The sequence below is a fragment of the Dromiciops gliroides genome, chromosome 3 (genome assembly GCF_019393635.1).
Source record: "Dromiciops gliroides isolate mDroGli1 chromosome 3, mDroGli1.pri, whole genome shotgun sequence".
Lineage (NCBI taxonomy): Eukaryota > Metazoa > Chordata > Mammalia > Microbiotheria > Microbiotheriidae > Dromiciops > Dromiciops gliroides.
Window position 1 is genome coordinate 377,090,717 of NC_057863.1, and position 20,648 is coordinate 377,111,364.

Consider the following 20,648-nt stretch of genomic DNA (forward strand, 5'->3'; position numbering starts at 1 on the left):
TTACAAAGGGGTCAAGATGTGGAAAAGAGAAGAGAGTGGCTAGTGCAAGGAAAATGAGAGAGAAATGATTGAGGAATTGGAGGTCATGATGTATGCGAAGAGTAGGGTTTGGTAAGAGGAGGCAGAGGGAGAAGTAAAAATCCAGTAGCTTGTGGTCAGAAAAGAGGATTTGGGAATTGTTGAACATGAAAGATGTATATTTGTGTGGTTGTAAAATCGAGGGCATGACCATCTTTGTTGTGTGGCTGAAGTAGGAGAGAGAGGTTGTGGAAAGTGAACAAGTTGAACTGAGTGCTTAGGGTGTTTGGTGGAGAATCAGTATATGTGCTGAAGTCCCATAGTATGAGAGTATACTATAAACAGCTGTTTGATAAGATTTTATTTTGAAATTTTGAATCCATATTCAGAAATTATATTGGTCTTTAGACCAAAATCCTATCAAACAAACTGAAGCAGGAAGTATTTGGCATGACCAAGTTAGATTAGACCAAAGATGCAAGGGTTCAATCTTAAAAAAACAAAAGAAATATTATGCTTCATTTAGCATCTATACTCCGCAGTTTGTTTTTTTGGATTTGGAGATCCTCTTCTATCATGAGTTCCCTGGAACTCTTCTGTACCATTGCATTGGTGAGAAGAATCTAGTCCATCACAGTAGATCCACACTCAATGTTGATGATACTGTGTACAATGTTCTTCTGGTTCTACTCATCTCACTCATCATCAGCCCACGCAAGACCCTCTAGGTTTCTCTGAACTCCTCCTGTTAATGGTTTCTTATAGCACAATAGTATTCCTTTGTATTCATATACCACAACTTGTCCAGCCATTCCCCAATTGATGGGCATCCCCTCAACTTCCAATTCCTTGCCACCACATAAAGAGCAGCTATAAATATTTTTGTACATGTGGGTCCCTTTCCCCTTTCCATGATTTCTTTGGGAAAAAGACCCAAAAGTGGTATTGCTGGGTCAAAGGGTATGCACAGCTTTATCGCCCTTTGGGCATAATTCCAAATTGCTCTCCAGAATGGTTGGATCAGTTCACAGCTCCACCAACAATGCATTAGTGTTCCAATTTTCCCACAGCTTCTCCATTTATTATTTTCCTTTTTTGTCATTTTAGCCAATCTGATAGGTGTCAGGTGGTGCCTCAGAGTTGTTTTAATTTGCATCTCTCTAAATCATTAGAGATTTAGAGCATTTTTTCATATGGGAATAGATAGCTTTAGTTTCTTCATCAGAAAACTGCCTATTCATATCCTTTGACCATTTCTCAATTGGGGAATGACTTGGATTCTTATAAATTTGATTTAATTCCCTATATATTTTAGAAATGAGGCCTTTATCAGAAGTACTGGCCATAAAAATTGTTTCCATGGCCAGAAAAAAAATTTTTTAAAAGAAAAGAAAACAATCACTATCAACTGGCCATGGTCTCCACTGCCCCTGCACTCCACCCCACCTCCATTTCTGCCTTTTATGATACTGTAAATACCTAAAAGGCAAAGAGTGTTTCATTTGTGTCTGTATGAAAAGATCATATATCTTGGGATCATAGATTTAGAGCAGAAGAGGCTTGAGTCTCTTATAATTTTTCACCTGAGGTGCCCATAGAGGCTGAGAGACTTGGGTAAAGATGCACAGGTGACTCCAAATCCAACATTCATTCCTTTGTACCATCCTGCTTTATAATAGGATTCTCCACAGTGCCTGGCACATGGTAAGATACTTGGATGGACTCAGAAAGCAATAGTGCACTTACTGATCATTGGCAGTGCTAATGTTTTTTATCTGGTAGTAAAGCCCTGGCATGTATTGGGGAAGCGCCAGGCTGCTCTTCTGCTCCCTATGAAACAGAGAACAGGGTTTTCAAGATCTGTTGCTTTTCAGGTTATGTGCTCATTTTCTGTTTTGATGTTAGGAAAACTTTTTAAAAATCTGCCTTGTGCTTTTCACTATAGGAAATTTGTAACCCAAATAATAATGTATAGGTTTGTTCTTGTTAGATTCAGGAAAACAGTAAGTTTATCATAGTTTTTCTTACTACTCCTTTGTACACTAAGTTCCTCCTAAATTGCAAAATTGTATTTGTTGTCAGAGTCATATTCAAGGAGTTAGAAGAAACCTGAAGGATCAAGTAGTCCACATTCTCACTTTACAGATAAGGATATTAAGAATTAGTGAAGCGGGGCAGCTAGGTGGCACAATGGATAAAGCACCGGCCCTGGATTCAGGAGTACCTGAGTTCAAATTCAGCCTCAGACACTTGACACTTACTAGCTGTGTGACCCTGGGCAAGTCACTTAACCCCCATTGCCCCACAAAACACAATAACAAAACAAAACAAAAAGAATTAGTGAAGGGGGCAGCTATGTGGCACAGTGGATAGAGTACCAGCCCTGGAGTCAGGAGGACCTGAATTCAAATCCAGCCTCAGACACTTAATACTTACTAGCTGTGTGACCCTAGGCAAGTCACAACCCCAGTTGCCTCACCAAAAAAAAAAAAAAAAAAAAAAGAATTAGTGAAGTTGGGCAGCTAGGTGGCGCAGTGGATAGAGCACTAGCACTGGAGTCAGGAAGACCTAAGTTCAAATGTGGCCTCAGACACTTGACACTTACTAGCTGTGTGACCCTGGACAAGTCACTTAACCCCAATTACCTCACCAAAAAAAAAAAAAAAGAATTAGTGAATTCAAGTGGCTTGCCCAAAGCTGTTAGTGACAGAGCAGGTCTTCTGACTCCAAGTCTCTATGTGTGCTACTGTCTGTTTCTCCATCCTTCCATCCTTCCCCCTCCCTCAACACAGGTTAGAGGTGTACCTTCAAAGGCTGATGAGGTGGAGCTGAATGTTGCAAAAATGAACCCTGTGTAATTATAATGACAAAGCTTGGCCCACAGAAGAAATCCTTTGAGAGGTGAACTGGGGCAGGAGATTATGGGTGGAAAATATTACATATACTGTCAAACAAGTATTGGTTTTGCTGAATAGCTTTTTTTTCTCTTTTTAAATCTTTGTTATAAGAGATGGCTTGCTGAATAGAGGAGGTGGGAGGGATATGTTCAGAAATGAAGCTCATATAAAAACAGTGTATCGATAATGATTTTTAAAATGTTTGAAGTACTGCATGTTGCTCCTCCCCACCTCAGATGATAGCACTGTTGTGTCTTCTCTCTGAGTTGGGTGGGTTTTTTGCTGTTGTTCGGGTTTTTTTGGTTTTCGTTTTGGTTTTTTAGCTTCCATGTTAGTATCAGTATCTGTTATTCCCAGTACTCTACTCCAGCTGCTCACACTTCTAATCTCTTGTCATTCTATTCTCTCTGTTTTTCTTTTTTATCTCTTCTGTATCATGTTACTTCTCCCATGCATCTCAGCTTTCTAGAGAAACTTCTGGCCTTTTATAGATGTTGCCAGCCAGTCCAGATGGTCCTGTCCCTCTGGTCAGCAACATTACAGGAAACCAAATGATGGGGCTAACTATTTTGTTGCCAGAGCCTTAGTTTGGAGGTGCATTTCTAGGTTCATAAACAGTTGAGAATTCTAGAAGACTGGTCTCTAGATAAACAGCAACTTACTCTTTGCTTATGAAATGTATTCATTTTTCAGCACAAGTCATTAGAGCAAGGTGATGGTAAATGTACCGTCTTCCATGTGTCACCCTTTTCTTTTTCTTAATTATTTTTTTAAACAACTTGGAGTTAGTTCAGGGTAACTCTTTTTTTGTTTTTTTGTTTTGTTTTTGTTTTGTTTTGAGGGGCAATGGGGATTAAGTGACTTGCCCAGGGTCACACAGGTAGTGAAGTGTCAGGTGTCTGAGGCTGGATTTGAACTCAGGTACTCCTGAATCCAGAGCCAGTGCTTTATCCACTGCGCCGCCTAGCTGCCCCAGGATAACTCTTAAGAATTGGACATCATTGCTTTTATGTATCTAGAGTTTCTCCTGTGGTAATAAACGACTCTTGTATGATTTTTTTAAAATTTTAGAGTATAGATTGGAAAATATAGAATTGTGGCTTTGGATAATGGAATGGTACAGATATTCCAATTAACCAGGTGTGGTCAACAATTGAAGTAGATTATGACTGTAATTGAGATTCTTTGGTTTTGGCCTTTTATATTTAACTGGAGATTGCTTTTGTTGATAAAGACTCAAAAAAACCCATTTTGATATGCTAACTATGATCAACTAAGAATTTATTTAGAATCTACTATGTGTCAGATAATAGGGATATAGAGATAAAAATTATGTTATCCATGCCCCCAAGGAGTTTACTACATTCTGTTGGAGGAGAAAACATGTATATATTTAAGCTTATGTAAAACAGTAAAAGTAAATACATGGTACTTTTGTGAGGGAGAACTTTGGCAGCTGAGGAGAATCAGGAAAGGCATCACATAGAACATGGTACTTATACTAATGCTTCTGCTCTCTTTTTTTATGAAGGAATATTCTTAGATTTTCTTCTTAAAGCTCCAGGTATCTGATAATGAGAACAGCAATTATAAATCTTTAATTAGATTTCAATGCCATATGAGGAAACTGATTCCCAAAGTTTGATATAGAGGCTCCTCCAGAGTCTGCCCATGAAGAGTTAAGGGGTAGTATCTTTCCCATTTCACAGATTAGGAAACAGGTTGAGAGTGGTTAAATTACCTTCTAGAGTTCATATATTTGGTAAATAGCAGAGCCTGGAGTCAAACCTAAGAAAACCTGTGTGACCTTGGACAAGTCTACCTCCCTGGGCTTTAGTTATATATATTTATAAGATAAAGGGTTAGACTAGATGACCTTTTAAAAATAGCCCCCAGTTCTAGATCTATGATCCTATGATTTCTAATTCTAATTCTGTTGTTCTTTTTCAAGGGGATGACATTTTTATATAAAAGGGGAAAAAGAAACATGTAAGAAAAAACAACAGATTGTAATGCAGGAGACCTGGATTCTAGTTACTGCTCTTAAAATTTTGTCTGTCATTTAACTTTTCAGTCTCATTTTCTTATCTGTAAAATGAAGAGAGTAGGGACAGCTAGGTGGCTCAGTGGATGGAGCACCAGCCCTGGATTCAGGAGGACCTGAGTTCAAATTCAGCCTCAGACATTTGACACTTACTAGCTGTGTGACCCTGGACAAGTCACTTAACCCCGATTGCCTCACATACACCAAAAAAAAAAAAAAATGAAGGGATTAGATTAGTTAGTGATGGAATGCAGTGTGGTGTGGTGAAAAGAGGTGTTTGAATTAATGAATAGGAAAAAAAACAAGACTTGAGGAGTGTGAAGAAATAATCTTTTAAAGAAAAAAGTTTAGATGGGGACCTAGAAAGTTTGTGATAGAAAAAAATAGTACTACTATAAATGGGAAAGGATTAGGTAATTTTAGATGGAAAAGTGAAGGAAATCAAGAACATGAACTTCTCTGTTTACTATATTACTCTTTGTAGAAGTGACTTGAAGTCACTTTAATACTAACTTAATTCATAATGCAAGGAAAAAAGCATTTTTCCTAAAAGATCATATATATTTTGTTGAAGGTTGTGTTTTAAGCATGTTATTCTGATCTGAGTTCTGTAACTTGTATAAATATTTTAAATTAATTATTAATGGTAGATAACTGGATGAGAGGCTTTTCTGGGGGTAGGGAAAATAAGTTTTCTTGTGCATACAAGAAAACTAGAATCATTTGGTTGTGGAATTTTAGTCTTATTTTAAAGCAGAGAAACATTTTCCCTCTGTTTAAAAAAAAAGAGTGAAGTGATTTGATCCTAATATACCTGCATTGTTTCTGTTTCTTTATTCAGGGAAGCAGTGTTTCTTAGTACTACGTCAACAGCAGTTTAATGTCCAGGCTCTTGTGGCTGTGGGAGACCATGCGAGCAAGCAGATGGTAAAATTTGCTGCCAAGTAAGTAAGCAATTATATCCTGTTGTCAGAGTAAACAATGGTGGGAACCAAGACTCCCAGGGGTTGGGACCATTTTCACACATTAACATCAATGCATCGTTTGTTTTAAAATGTAGTTATTTAAATTGTCAGTTCACTATTGCTGAATACATTAAACTTACAAAAGATAAAATAGAGCATAGACTTGAAATTCATTTGGAAGTGCTGAAGTAGCAGTCTTTCCAGAGACAACCCACATTGACTTTCAAACTGAGTAACAAAAAGCCTGGCAGCTCCAGCATCACAGGACAACTTCATTCTCTTACATTTGGATGTGTCAGTTTTTTTTAAAAAGCATGGACTTTGTAGTTGAGCAACAGGTTTTTCAAACTAAATTAATAACAAAAACTGTTATTTTAGAAGGAGGGAGTATTGCAAGTAGGTTCAGAGAAAATAAAATTAGTACTACAAACCTCATTAAAACTTTAACATTGCCATCATAGTTTATATTTTCTTTTGCCAGCTCATGGAAAACTAAAGATTTTTTTTAAAAGGAAGAAAACTAAGTGCAGTATGTATGACTCCGTGTGTGTGTGTGTGTGTGTGTGTGTGTGTGTGTGTGTGTGTGTGTGACACATACACACACACACACACTTTAATGGAGAAATATTTTCCTTCATCTTTATGCACAAACACACAACTGTATTACTCTTAGGACATCTAACCTACAGTTTATTTAGAAGTATATTTCATTGCCTTGTTTAATTGTGACTACAAGCAAGAAAAGAGATTCCTTTTGTGATTATGACCCATAGGAAATATGCATATGTTTGTGGTAAGTCAGAGAATTTATGTTTAATGGTGGGTGGGCCTTTCTTAGTTTTTCCCTCTCCCAGGTAGCATGCTTTTCTTTTCATGTGAAAGTACCCATTTTAATCTGTAGCCAGTGTGTGCTTATGAGGATGGATTCAATATAGCAAATATATATATTAAGTACCAACTGTTATGGGGAGCATTGTTTTTGTTTTTGTTGTTGCATCCTGGACAAAGTCCTCCCTTCACAAACCTTTTAATTAGATTGGATACTCTGCTCCACACACCACCTCACCACCACCATCACTCCCCCACCCCCCCCAAAAAAGGGATGGGAGGTTAGACTAGTGGACCATTAGCCTTGATGTGGTGTAGATATACTTTTGAGTCCTGAAGAATTATTTATAGCACACCTCAAAAAGGAGAGTGACTATAAAAGCAATATCTACATATGTGTGTGTGTGCATATAGATATTTTTATACACAGATACACACACACACACACACACACACACACACACACACACACAGCAGTATGGAGTGATAGATTAAAAGCTGGTCAGGATGGACCTGCAATCAAGTCTGGTCTCTGACATATACTGAATGTGTGATCCTGGGCAGATCACTTAATCTCTCCATGAAGTAGTAGATCCAGGCCAAAGTTGCAGAGGTTCTGGTCTCCTTTGACAGATACTTATACATAAACACAAAGTTATGTATGTGTGTACATGCATGTATATATTTGTTTAATTTACATTCAGTACCTAGAAGAATACTGCCCCTAAAAAAAGTCTTAATAATTTTGAATTTATTTTATACAGTAACATATTGAGGGGTATTTTAAGAAGACTTTCCCAATCAAATCAACATACTCTGATATTTGGGGGGCAGCTAGGTGGCGCAGTGGATAAAGCACCGGCCCTGGATTCAGGAGTACCTGAGTTCAAATCCGGCCTCAGACACTTGACACTTACTAGCTGTGTGACCCTGGGCAAGTCACTTAACCCCCACTGCCCCGCAAAAATAAATAAACAAACAAACAAATAAATAAATAATGTTATCACTGCATACTCTGATATTTGATGGCTTCATTGCAAAGATGGGAAAAGGTGAGGGCAGAAAAAATATATATTGGAAAGTATGGTACAGGAGAAAGAAAAGGGAGGCCGAAGATTTAATAGATTATACAAAACCCTCACACATGTATCATGAAGTTTTTTTTTTTAATATAATTTGTAGGTGCTATACATAACAAGCACCAAATAATATCACAAAAAGACATAAACTACATTTTAAGGGACATGGGAGTTATTCCTGAATCATGTGTCTGTGTACATTCAGCTCATTGGTATTTATAATAAACTACTGATCATAGGTATAATCGGTATTTATAATGAAGAAATATAGTAATAGGAAAACTATATGATATACAATTAAGATTTAACTGTAAATTGTTTAAACAAGCTATTGGGAAAAAATGGGGAGTAGACAACACGTCAGCACTGACTGTAACAGTTTTATTTAGAAATTACACTAATGTAAGTTAATTGTTACAACAAGGAATCCAAAATAGCCCATAAAGCACCTATAGTCAACCATATTTGATTTATTTGACAAAAGGAGAAAGGTAGCTGCCAAAAGCACCACTAGGTTGGAATTTAACCCATTTTTAACATCTTAAGAAGGATGGTACATGAGAATGAGCAGTGCCATCTCATATAAACAGAGAAATGGAGGGTAAAACTATGTAAAGAAAGCTTGGCAAGATGCCAGTCAGTTGTCAAGCATTTATTAAGCCCTTTCTTAGGCACTGGGTATACAAATACAAGTGGTGAAATGATGGCTATTCACAAGGAGTTTAACATTCTAGTGGAAGACAACAAGCATGTATATAAAGAGAATAAATAGAAAGTAGTTAAAAGTAGTTGGGGTGGGGAGTGGTGGGTGGGGGCATCCCAACAACATTCAAGTATAAAAACAGAAAGACAATTGCTAACAAAAGGAAAATGGAAAGTATTTGCAAAAACTATTATGACAAACTTTTTTCTCCATCAAGGATGGTGACCCCACTATATTCCGTACTTGAACCCTAACATCACAGTCTCTGAGGTGTTGAAAAGGGAACTAAAAATGACACTAAAACAAGCAAAGATGAGAAACACAACTAGTTTGGATCAAATAGAGCAGGGCTTCTCAAAATTTTTCCACTCATGATCCCTTTTACCTGAGAAATTTTTACATCACCCCAGGTGTATAGGCATATATAGGTATACAAATTAAACATCTACTGCCAAGTTTTTTGTGACTCCCCCCCGCCCCATATGGGGTCACAGCCCACAGTTTAAGAAGCTTCGAAATAGAAAAAGTTCTCAGTTAAGGGTGATACAGTTATGAAGTTTTGAGGGACCAATTTATAAGCTATTAGGAAGGGAAGATAGCAGTGCCTTGGGGGGAAATAGTCTCATATTTTACCAGTACCCAAAAAAGGGGACCAAGAGAATATCAAGAACTACCAACTTAATGCCTACTTTTCTATTTGTATCAAATTTTTTTGAAGGTTAACTTATCCATGAATTAAAAGCATCCTAAAGAACAAGTAGGCTTTTGCAAATTGTATTCAATGGTGTACTATGTCTTTACTATCTCACAATTGGCTAAAATGTGTAGAGAATATAAAACATCATTGTGCTTATTGATCTACTTTGGAAAAGCATTTGACTCAATAGAACAGAATTCCCCTTTATAGGCTCTTGGCATTCAAAATTCCTTGGAATGTGTAACAACAGACTTCTAACCCTATTATTAACCCTCTGATAGTAAACATTGAGCAAAGCATGAAACAGAGATGTATGCTTTCCAAAAGCATTTGCCTCTGTGATAGAGGAGATCCAGTGCAGAGTCCAAGTTAAAGAGAGTTTCCCTGTGAATGGTTTTTAAATGCTCCTTTTTGCAGATAACATTGTGTTAATTACATTGTCCCCATGATATTCAAGAACCTTCAGGAAGAGATCTGTTATTGCTCAAAGGAGTTGGGTTTATTCAGCCACACTGGAAAGAAAAAATGGATGAAGTCTATTGTCCAGATTTCAACATGTATCTATCTACATGGACACCCAATGTAGCACTTTTCCAACAAAATGTATTGAGGACTGGGGACAGCTAGGTGGTGCAGTGGATAAAGCACCGGCCCTGGATTCAGAGGGACCTGAGTTCAAATTTGGCTTCAGACAATTGACACTTACTAGCTATGTGACCCTGGGCAAGTCATTTAACCCCCATTGCCCCACCAAAAAATTTAAAAAATATATATTGAGGACAGGCAATAGATAATAAACTGGTCTCAGGCTTTTAAAAAAGGATTGTTTTTGGAAATTGCAAAAATACTGAGCCATACTTTTACTAACTAAACCTGAGCTTCCCATAACAGAGAAGGCTCATCTTTTCAGTACTATTATAGCAGGAGACCCTGAAATGGCACCTTCTCTGAAAAACTACAGAGAGCAGTGCAAAGACATATAATGAGTGTGAAGAAAAGAAGTAAAGAATGTCATCAAGGAATTACATCAAAGAAATAGAAGATGGTCACTTGACAAGAACAAGGAAAGAAAGGTGGAAAGTCAGAATGCCCTACCATTTGATGTTTAGTTGTTTCAGTTGTATCCAACTCTTTATGACTCCATTAGGGGTTTTCTTGGCAGACACTGGAGTGTTTTGCTGTTTCCATCTTCAGCTCATTTTACAGATGAGGAAACTAAGGAAAACCGGGTTAAGTGACTTGCCCAGGGTCACACATCTAGTATGTGTTTGAAGCCAGATTTGAACTCAGGAAGATGTGTCTTCCTAATTCCAGGCCCAGCAATGTATCCACTGCTCCACCTACCTGCCCACTCTATCAGTACCCTCACCATAAAGCAAAAAAACCCCAAACCTAGCATTATGGATGGGTAGGCTGTGACCTGAGTTACTGGATGGAACCTTTGATGTGAGATCACAGAGCCATTGGAGTAGATGAGAGAAAGGGGGCTTCCTAGCAGAGCTGTGGCAAAGTATTGAGGGCTTGAGCTGGTTCCATAGAGCTCTGTGGTATCGTTTCATGTGATAGGTTTTAATGTGGCATTTGAGCTCATTGTTTGGTTCTTGAGTTCCTTTGGGAAAGAGGCTTACTTATTTATTTGTTTATTTGTTTCTTTTTTGAGGGGCAATGAGGGTTGTGACTTTTCCAGGGTCACACAGCTAGTAAGTGTCAAGTGTCTGAGGCCAGATTTGAACTCGGGTACTCCTGAATCCAGGGCTGGTGCTTTATCCACTGTACCATCTAGCTGCCCCCAAGAGGTTTATTTTTGTCAGACTGCCCAGCACAGTGTCCTTCCAATAGTAGGCACTTAATAAATGCTTGTTGATTATTCTCTGTGGCTTCAGTCAGGCCCAGTTTGTAACTATAAACATGTTTATGGTTTTTTGATACCTTAAAAGGAAATTCACCCAGTATGTGCGACCTGTGATTTTAGAGATTTGTGATAAATTAACAGTGAGGAGTCTTTAACCCAATTAACTTAACTCTTATGTGACTTCAATTGACATCTCTGTCCCAGGCCAGACAGCTAATAAGTGTTTGGCATTGGTCAAAAGGAGCACAGGCAGAGACCACAGGCAGGTGGAACATTATAAATCCTTAGGTCTCCTGGAAAAATAACTCAAGGCCTATAGCTTCATGATACTGGGTTAGAGCAAAATAGAACCTTTTTCACAGGGAAAAGTGGGGCCAGATGTATCCCCTGACTCCTTTATTGATGTCAGTAAAATAGTAGTGTTTTGAGAAGCTCTCCTTTCTTTTTTTTTTAAATTATTTTATTTACTAGATAAAATTTCATAAAGACATACATGCAGACCCATGTTATAAATAAAGACAGTAGATAATCAGTTATGGAAGAATGTCTCTTACTAGCATTTTCCCAGTGCAGTGTTTTCTCTTGGAAATGTACATGGAAATAATTATGTCTTTGGTCCAAGATTGTGAATTGAATTAGAACACAACTGTAGACACCACAAGTTGGATGATCATGAATTCCTGGGAAATTCTGTACTAAATTCTCTTAATGGTGATACTGTCTTTTAGGGCACTTTCAGATTTAATCACTGCACTTTATTCCTGTAGTAACATTTACTTCTGCTTAACTCTCATTCGAATTAAATAAGTACTTATTTTTAACTTCTAGTTTTGCTATCACACTCCAGGGTGAATTTCCAAAAGATTTAAAATTTAAAGAAGACCTCTTCAGGGCTCCACAAAGCTTGATTAGTGGTTGCTTCTATAATGAAAGTAACTACAGCAGACATCTCCATTTAGGCTCTCCACAAGGGTCATTGCCACTTATATAAGCAAGCTCTTCTTGCTTTATTTCTTTTACTCAACAATTTGCTGGTCCCCCTCATAGAGAACTTGTAGTTGGTCAACTCATTGAAGAATTCCATAAATATTTGGAAGTGTGTACTCCTCGTAAGTTAAAAGTAAGTTTTGGATGAAAGGGTGCTTTTTTAAAATGATGAAGACTTAGAGACATGGCCTGGTAACTGTTTCTGCAGATATTGGAGTCCTTGCCGTCCTTACCAGAAATAGCTGCTGAAGACCCAGAAAAGAAAAGTCTTTGCACCAAAGACCTTGGCACTGTCAAATGATTCAGCATCGAAACTGGATTTGGTCTTTTCAGTGTAAATAACATTAACAAAGATGCGTTACCATCTGCTTTGTCACTGTACCCTAGGGACCATGGGAACTTTCCATATGACATAACTTAAACCTCTTCCCCTGTTAGACTATAAACTCCTTGACAGCAAGAACGGTCTTATTTTTCTCTTTGTTTTCTCAGTGTCTGGCACTGTGCTTTATAAATCATTAGTAATTAATAATTTTTGTTGATAAACAGAGGTTTTCTAAAAGAGTTAGTGTAGTGTTACACTGTAAAAGCTTTAAAAAGTCAGTAGAAGTTTTAGGCAATAGCCTGTATTACATTTATATAGTATTTTAAGGTTTGCAAAGCACTTTACAAATGTTACCTCATTTTATCTCCAAACAACCCAAGGGGATTGAAGCTATTATTATCCCCATTTTAGAGATGAGAAAACTGAGACAGAGATTAAATGATTTGAATTTAGATTGTTGCATCTGGAGTCAGGAAGATCTATCTTCTCTGCCACCTAGCTGCCTCCATTCTATAAAAATATATTAGTTCCAAATCTAAATTACGGAAGTATGATATTTTTCTATGGGTAAAAGATAGATGCTTTCATAATCTTGTCCTCTATTATGTGTGTCTATATATGATATCTATCTAGTGTGTCTATGTATTTATACTGTGTGTGTGTGTATACACACATATACACACATGTACACACATACATAGAAAGAATTATGGCTATCTGTTGAACTGATGCTTCTAAGGACAAGGATCTATGGTAAAAGATTTTAATAAAAATCTTCAGGAACAGTGACAGTTGGGTGGCACAGTAGATAAAGCACCGGCCCTAGATTCAGGAGGACTTGAGTTCAAATATGGCCTCAGACACTAGACACTTAGTAGCTGTGTGACCTTGAACAAGTCACTTAACCCTCATTGCCCCACAAACAAAACAAAAATAATCCTGGGGGGCAGCTAGGTGGCACAGTGGATAAAGCACCAGCCCTGAATTCAGGAAGACCTGAGTTCAAATCCAGCCTCAGACACTTGACACTTACTAGCAGTGTGACCCCGGGCAAGTCATTAGCCCTCATTGCTCCACAAAAAAAAAATCTTCAGGAAGCATAAATGGTAGAGGTTCCTCATTTTACCATTAACATATGAAAAATGAGAACTTTCATAACCTGTTGTGGTCTAAATGTATTAGCATACTTTTTTTAATACTTATACACAAATGGACATTTATGTTCTTATAGAATAAATGCTAAATCACCAGCTAGATTAGTGGTACAAAAATGTAAAAAATATAACTGAAAAATAATATGCTACAATATGGTTGTTACCTTTATCTTAAAATATATACAAATCTTTCTGAATATAATTTCCTCCAGATAAATTACTTCAACTTTTTTGCTTTACATTCTAGGCTTTCTGTACTGTCTTTTCTATTTTTGCTGAGTCATATTTAAATTATAGCATAATTTAATTTATTCAGCAAATGCTTATTTTTAAATTTAATTTAAAAAACAACAACAAACAAACAATAAAATTCAACTCCTCAGTCTCTCCCCACCCCAATGAAAAAGAAATGAGAGGGAAAAGACATTTAACAGTTAATGCTTAGTCAAGCAAAACAAATGCCTACATTGGCCATGTCCAAAAAATACATGTCTTAATCTGCCCTGGATTCTTCAACTCTGTCTCGAGATTATCATGGATCCTCTGTAATTATGATTGGTCTTTGCATTGATGAGACTTACTAATAATAAGTCTTTCAAAGTTGTTTATCTTTATAATGTTGTTATTACACAAATTATTCTGGTTCTTTTCACGGCTCTTTATTCTTTCCTTACAGTACAATAGTATTCCATTACATTCATATACCGTCATTGTTAGTTATTTCCCAGTTGATGGTTCTGGTTCTTTGCCACCACAAAAAGCTGCTATAGATACTTTAATACATACGATTTCTTTTCCTCTTTCTTTGATCTTTTTAGAGTATAGAGCATATACACGTTAGTAACTTCTGGGGCATAGTTCCACATTGCTTTTCTTAATGGTCAGAGCAGTTCACATCTCTACCAACAGTGCATTACTATACCTGTGTTCCATAACCTCTCCAACATTTGTCATTTTCCATTTGTCAGCTTTGCTAATCAAATGGGTTTTAGGTAGGACCTTAGAGTTGCTTGTATTGCATTTTCAAAATATTAGTAACTTGTGGCATTTTTTAAAATATGGCTTTTTATAACTTGTATTTCTCCCTATGAAAACTGTCTATCCATTGAGGAATAGCTTTTATTTTTACAAAGTTGAATCAGTTCCCTATATATCTTGAAAATGAGAACTTAATAGAGAAACTTGCTGCAGATTTTTTTAACCTGCATCCCCTTTAATTTTAGCTGTGATAGTTTTGTTTGTGCAAAACCTTTTAATTATATGTAATCAAAATTGCCCATTTTATCTTCAGTGATACTCATCATCCATTAATCATAAACACTTCCCATATCCATATATCTGAAAAGTATTTTCTTCCTCACACCTATAACTTGTTTATGATGTCACCCTTTTTATATCTGTCATGTACTCATTTGGAGTTTATCATGTTATATGGTGTGAGATTATAAAAATTTGTTGAGTAATTGAATTTATAAAAAACTAGGCTACTGTACTCATTTGCTTCTATATGTTGTAAACTATTGTAAAAAATTAATTATTAACTAAGTAATTTAGTCTAAAAATTATATAATTTTGGACTTATGAAAAATTATGATTATATGAAAAATTATAAGTTTAGAAAAATTATAATTGGGCCGAAAGTCCTGCCGCGGTCGCCATTAAAATGTGAAATATTTTTGACTGACTAGCTTAATTTGGGGGGACTAAATTGATTGGGGTACTTAATCTGGGACTGTTGAATAGCTGGCTATCTGACTGCTATTAATTTAATATGGGCCGTTTATAAAGTTCCACCACACTGCTCTACTCCCAAATTGATAAGCAAAATATTAAGAAGCCTCTTAACTAAATAATCCAAGCAGAGTTTATTTATGAGATACTATTTAAAATTAAGAATACAGGGAAATAAAATGTGCAACCTGACTGCTTTCCTGCGGTCTCTTTCCACTGCTTTCCCACCTGCTGCACTTAGAACTTCTTGAATACAATAAGGGCCTTAGCCGTCTCCATCCTCAGGGCACTTTACACTTTCCCTGGTTTGTAATAAGGCCTGTAACCTTTTTAATACAATAAGGGCCTTAGCTGTGCCTGGCCTCAGGGCACTCAGGTCCTTTATTCTAACTCCAAGCCCTTTTCACTTCATAAATCCCCTGCTTCTTCTAACTTTTCTCTCCTCCTTACTGCCACTGCTGAACCCCTGAGTTTCTCTCTCACCGACCTTCTCTCTGTCTGTCTGCTCCATCAGTCTGCCCTTCGGCCTCTCTTTACCCTGCTCCTAGTCCTTCTCGTCTTCTCCTGCATCCTTGTAGCCCTGTCTCTAGTCTGCAGCTACAACCTTTCTAATCTCGACAGCCGACTCGTGACCTCTTCTCCACCCTCAGTCAGCAGCCCCCGCCCCCCCCCCTTCCTTCTCGGCCCCGTCTCTCCTTTTCCGAACGGAACTGCTGCGTCCTTGTCCGCCCCCCCTTCAATCTTTCTCTATCTAGTCCATCCTCTTCTTCCTCCCCCCCCCCCCCCTCGTCTCACTCCCAGGTCTATATATACCTTTTCTTCTCTCCACTCAAATCTCCGGGCTTCCTTTGCCCCCACAGACCAAGCTAATCCGCCAGCCAGGGCTGCGGCTGGTGGGAGGTGGGCGCCAGAGCCCAGCATCTCTCAGATAGCTCCGCTCAGTGCGGAAGGAGATGGGGGCTTTTTCTCCTCAGCTGTCTGACCTGGCGTCTTGTACGGGGGCTTTATGGCTCAGCTGAAGCAGAGGGGGAGGGAAAGAGACCCTGAGGGCCTAAGGCTTTCTAATCTCAGCCTAAAGGTAGGGTCCCCAAATCAAAATAAATTTCCACAAAACCTATATCCATTGACCTCTATTTCTTAATCAGTACCACATCTTTTTTTTAATAATTACTGCTGTGTAGTATAGTGTGAGACCTGGCACTACTAGAGCCCTTTTCTTCCTGCTTTCTTTTTTTCATTAATTCTCTTGAGATTCTTGACCTTTTATTCCTCCAGTTGAAAAAAAAGAATTCCAGCTCTAACAGTAATCCTTTGGTAATTTGATTGGCATAGCACTGAGTAGGTTAATTCAGATTATGTTTTCATTTTTATCATATTGGCCCAGCCCAACCATGAGAAGTTAATATTTCTCCAGTTTATTTAGATCTAAATTTGTGGAAAGATTTATAGTTTTATTCATGGAGTTCCTGTTGACAAAGGAAATCAGCTATTTTTATTTTCTTTTTAGCTTGATTATAGGATTAGCCCCCCCCCCCTTTTTTTTCTTTATTTGCAGGTCAATGAGGCTTAAGTGACTTGCCCATCTTCACATAGCTAGTAAGTATCAAGCATCTGAGGCCGGATTTGAACTCAGGTCCTTCTGAATCTAGGGCCATTGCTTTATCTACTGTGCCACCTAGCTGCCCCCTCCTTAAAAAAATTATTTAAAGTTTTGAATTCCAAATTCCATTCCTCCCCCAACCCCTCCCCGTGGTAAGCAGTCAGATACAGGTTATACATGTGCAATTATGTAAAACATTTCCATATTAGTGATTTTGTATAAGAAGACTTAAAAGAAAAAATGAAAGAAAGTGAAAATTAGCATGCTTCAGTCTGATTTGCATCAATATGAGTTCTCTCTGGAAGTGGATAGTGTGTGCTCATCGATAGCACTTTAGGCTAGGTGGTACAGTGCATAAAGCACCAGCCCTGGATTCAGGAGTACTTAAGTTCAAATCCGGCCTCAGACACTTGACACTTACTAGCTGTGTGACTCTGGGCAAGTCACTTAACCCTCATTGCCTCACAAAAAAAAATAGTACTTTAGGATTATCTTGGATCATTGTATTGCTGAGAATAGCTAAGTTATTCACAGTTCTTCATTAAACAATATTGCTGTTGCTGTGTACACCTATTCTGGTTCTGTTCACTTCACTATATATCAGTTCATGTAAGTCTTTCCAGGTTTTTCTGAAATCATCCTTCTTGTCATTTCTTATAACACGATAATATTCCATTACAATCATATACCACAGCTTGTTTAGCCATTCCCCAGTTGATGGACATCCTTTTGATTTCCTATTCTTAGCCATCACAAAAGAGAGCTGCTATAAATATTTTGGTACAAATAGGTCCTTTATTCTTTTTTTGAATGTCTTTAGGATATAAACTTAGCAGTGGTATTGCTAGATCAAAGGGTATAGACGGTTTTATAGCCCCTTTGTCAGTTCCAAATTGCTATCCAGAATGGTTGGTTCAGTTCACAATTTCACCAAGAGTGGATCAGTGTCCCAGTTTTCCCACATCCCCTCCAACATTCAGCATTTTCCTTTCTTGTCATATTAGCCATTATAATAGGTGTGAGTTGTTTTAATTTGCATTTCTCTTATCAATAGTGTTTTAGATAGGTTCCATTCTTTAGGAAAAGTTAACCTTAACAGCTAAACTAGACTAACATAGATAGTGTCTTAAGTCTAGGTTAAATCTATAGATTTAATGAAGAGATAGATTGAGACTCTATCATTTAGTAGCAGATAATTTAGAAGAATAAAGTAATAAGATAATAAGGTTTTTCAAAAGGCTAAGTTTCCCTTTCTGCAGAAAAGAGGGTTGACCAAAGGCTAAATATCTCTTTCTAGCAGAAAGTGGGATTGACCAGAGGCTAAGTTCCCCTTTTTGGCAGCTGGCAAAAGGTTAGCCAGAGCTGGGGGGGAGGTTGTTTTGTTTTGTTTTTTCCCCTATCTTTAGTGTATAATCTCCATTTTTCTTGAGCTAAAATCCAAATTGAATCATGGGCTCTGCTAAGGAAGATGGGGGGGGCGGGCGGGCGGCGCGGTGTGGTGCTAACCATTGACCTTAAGTTCCTCTTTCCCAGTACACTTCCTGGTTACAAAAGGGACCACCTGAGAGAAAGGATGTCTGGCATAAGATTGAGAAAGTCTGGGAAAAGCTAATGAGTCAGGTGGCCTGTCTTGTTCAATTTCATTATGTTCAGAAAATGTTTCTGTCAGTTTTTTATTATAAAAATCATCTCTGCAAATCACTCCTGTCTGACCTCTGAGGAGTCAGGTCACCTGGATTGATATGCAAATACTAGCTTTGCAGATTAAAGCATAGATGTCTGGTGACTTTGTCCTTAGTTTCCTTTTTATTTCAGATAATCCATTTTAACACTATTTAGGTCTTGGCATGTAGAATACCAAGTATTTTATACATTCTGTAATTATTTTTAATGAAATTTCTTTTTTTGTCCTGCTAAGTTTTGTTGGTAACAGAGAAATGCTGAAGATCTGTGTGGGTTTATTTTCTATCCTGCAACTTTGCTGAAGTTTATTTATTATTTTGATTAATTTTTAGTTGACTATAGGGTAGATGTATCAAATTTTTTTTTAATGGTTAATCTTTTATTGGAGGGAAGAAAACATTACACCATATCTCAGGTAAACCAATTCAGGGGCTCAACTGGTGGGGTACTCGCTTGTTATGGGTTTCACAGTTAGGGCAATGCTGTGTCTCGCCTTTGTGAAGCCAGAACCAGATGACTGCACTGTTGTCCTCTTCACAGATACAGCCCACTTTTCTCTTGTCAGTGATGGAAGGGACAAGGTTCGGCTCCCCCTTAGTCCCTGGAGCTGCCTTTGGGGCTAACATATTGTTGGGATACAAATCATTCCTTGCAGCCATCATAATCTCTCTCTCCAAACCAGTAACCTGCTCTTCATCAGAAGGGATGCCTCCTCTACTCGCCATGGAGTGAGCGGCAGCCCAAGCTGGACCACAGGCCCTCAAGGCCTGGACCACTGGCACCCCACAGTGACCTTGAAGCCTTCATGACTGACAGCTACGAGCGGTTGTTGCAGCGGCGCTTCCGGAATGGGCCAAATTAAAAAAAAAAAAAAAGGATCCCTATGGGCCCATATTACTTAGAAAAACTACATATTAACATTATGTTCTATTGTACTTTAATTTTGTTAAATATTTCCTAATAACATCTTAATTTGGTGTTCTAGGTAGGGTCTCTAAGTAAACCATCTTATTGGCAGGTTGGTAGTACAGTGGATAGAGTGCTAGGCTTGGAGTTAGGAAAGGCTGAGTTCAAATCCAGCCTGAGACACTTAGTAGCTATGTGACCCTCTAGGCAAGTCACTTAACTTGTCTGCCTCAGTTTCCTCCACTATAAAATGGGGGTGATAATAGCAACTACCTCCCAAGGTTGTCATGATGATCAAATAGGATAATATTTGATAAATCCTTAATACAGTGCTTTCTATATAATAGATGCTACTTATATAAATGCTTACATCTATCATCATTGCAATTGTTAATATTTCTTCAAAAGGCAAAAATTTTGTTTATTCTTTCCCTACTTATTCGTTCAATTTCTTTTTCTTGTCTTATTGCTTTAGCTAATATTTTTAGCACTATGTCAAAATGGTAATAGTAGACATTCTTGCTCCATCCCTCCTCTTATCATTTAGGTCTCTAGTTTATCTCCATTGCTCTTGGTTTTAGATAGGTACTACTTAACATTGACAGCTAGGTGGCACAATGGATAGAGTGCCGGGTCTAGAATCAAGAAGACTTATCCAAAATTCAAATCTGGCCTCAAACACTTAGTAGCTATGGGCCTCTGGGCAAATCACTTAACCCTGTTTGCCTCAGTTTCCTCATCTGTAAAATGAGCTGGAGAAGGAAATGGCAAACTACTCCATTTATCTTTACCAAGAAAATGCCAAATGGGGTCATGAAGAGTTGGACTCAACTGAAAAAATGACTGAACCCAACTACTTATATTAAGGAAGGGGTCCGTTTATTATTCCTGTCCCACGGTTTGCTTTTTACATTTTTTTTATATCAGTCATGGTTTTCTAATTTTTTTCCATCAAATTAGCAAATGGTTTGTCTAATTTAAAAAAAAATTTCCCCTAAAAAACTGCTCTTAGCTTTATTTAGTTGGTTGTTTTTGTTTGTTGGCTGGTTGGGTTGGGTTTGGGTTTTGGTTTTGTTAATATTTTTTTTTTGGTTGTTTTTGGGTTTTTTTGGAATTTCTGTTTTGGTGTTTAATTTTTTTTAATTTTTTAAATTTTGGGGGGGGGTGAGGCAGTTGGGG

General features: G+C 37.7%; 1 protein-coding gene across 3 annotated transcripts in view; it reads left to right on the forward strand.

Annotated features, from left to right (window-relative positions):
* The window catches only part of DARS1 (aspartyl-tRNA synthetase 1), a 91,132-nt gene that overhangs the window by 19,105 nt on the left and 51,379 nt on the right, over window positions 1-20,648 (forward strand). For all 3 annotated transcript variants that reach the window (XM_043995700.1, XM_043995699.1, XM_043995701.1), the window contains one exon: window positions 5,801-5,903. In XM_043995700.1, coding sequence (XP_043851635.1) covers window positions 5,884-5,903 — 20 coding nt within the window. In that variant the 5' untranslated portion in view covers window positions 5,801-5,883. The remainder of the gene's footprint in view (window positions 1-5,800; window positions 5,904-20,648) is intronic.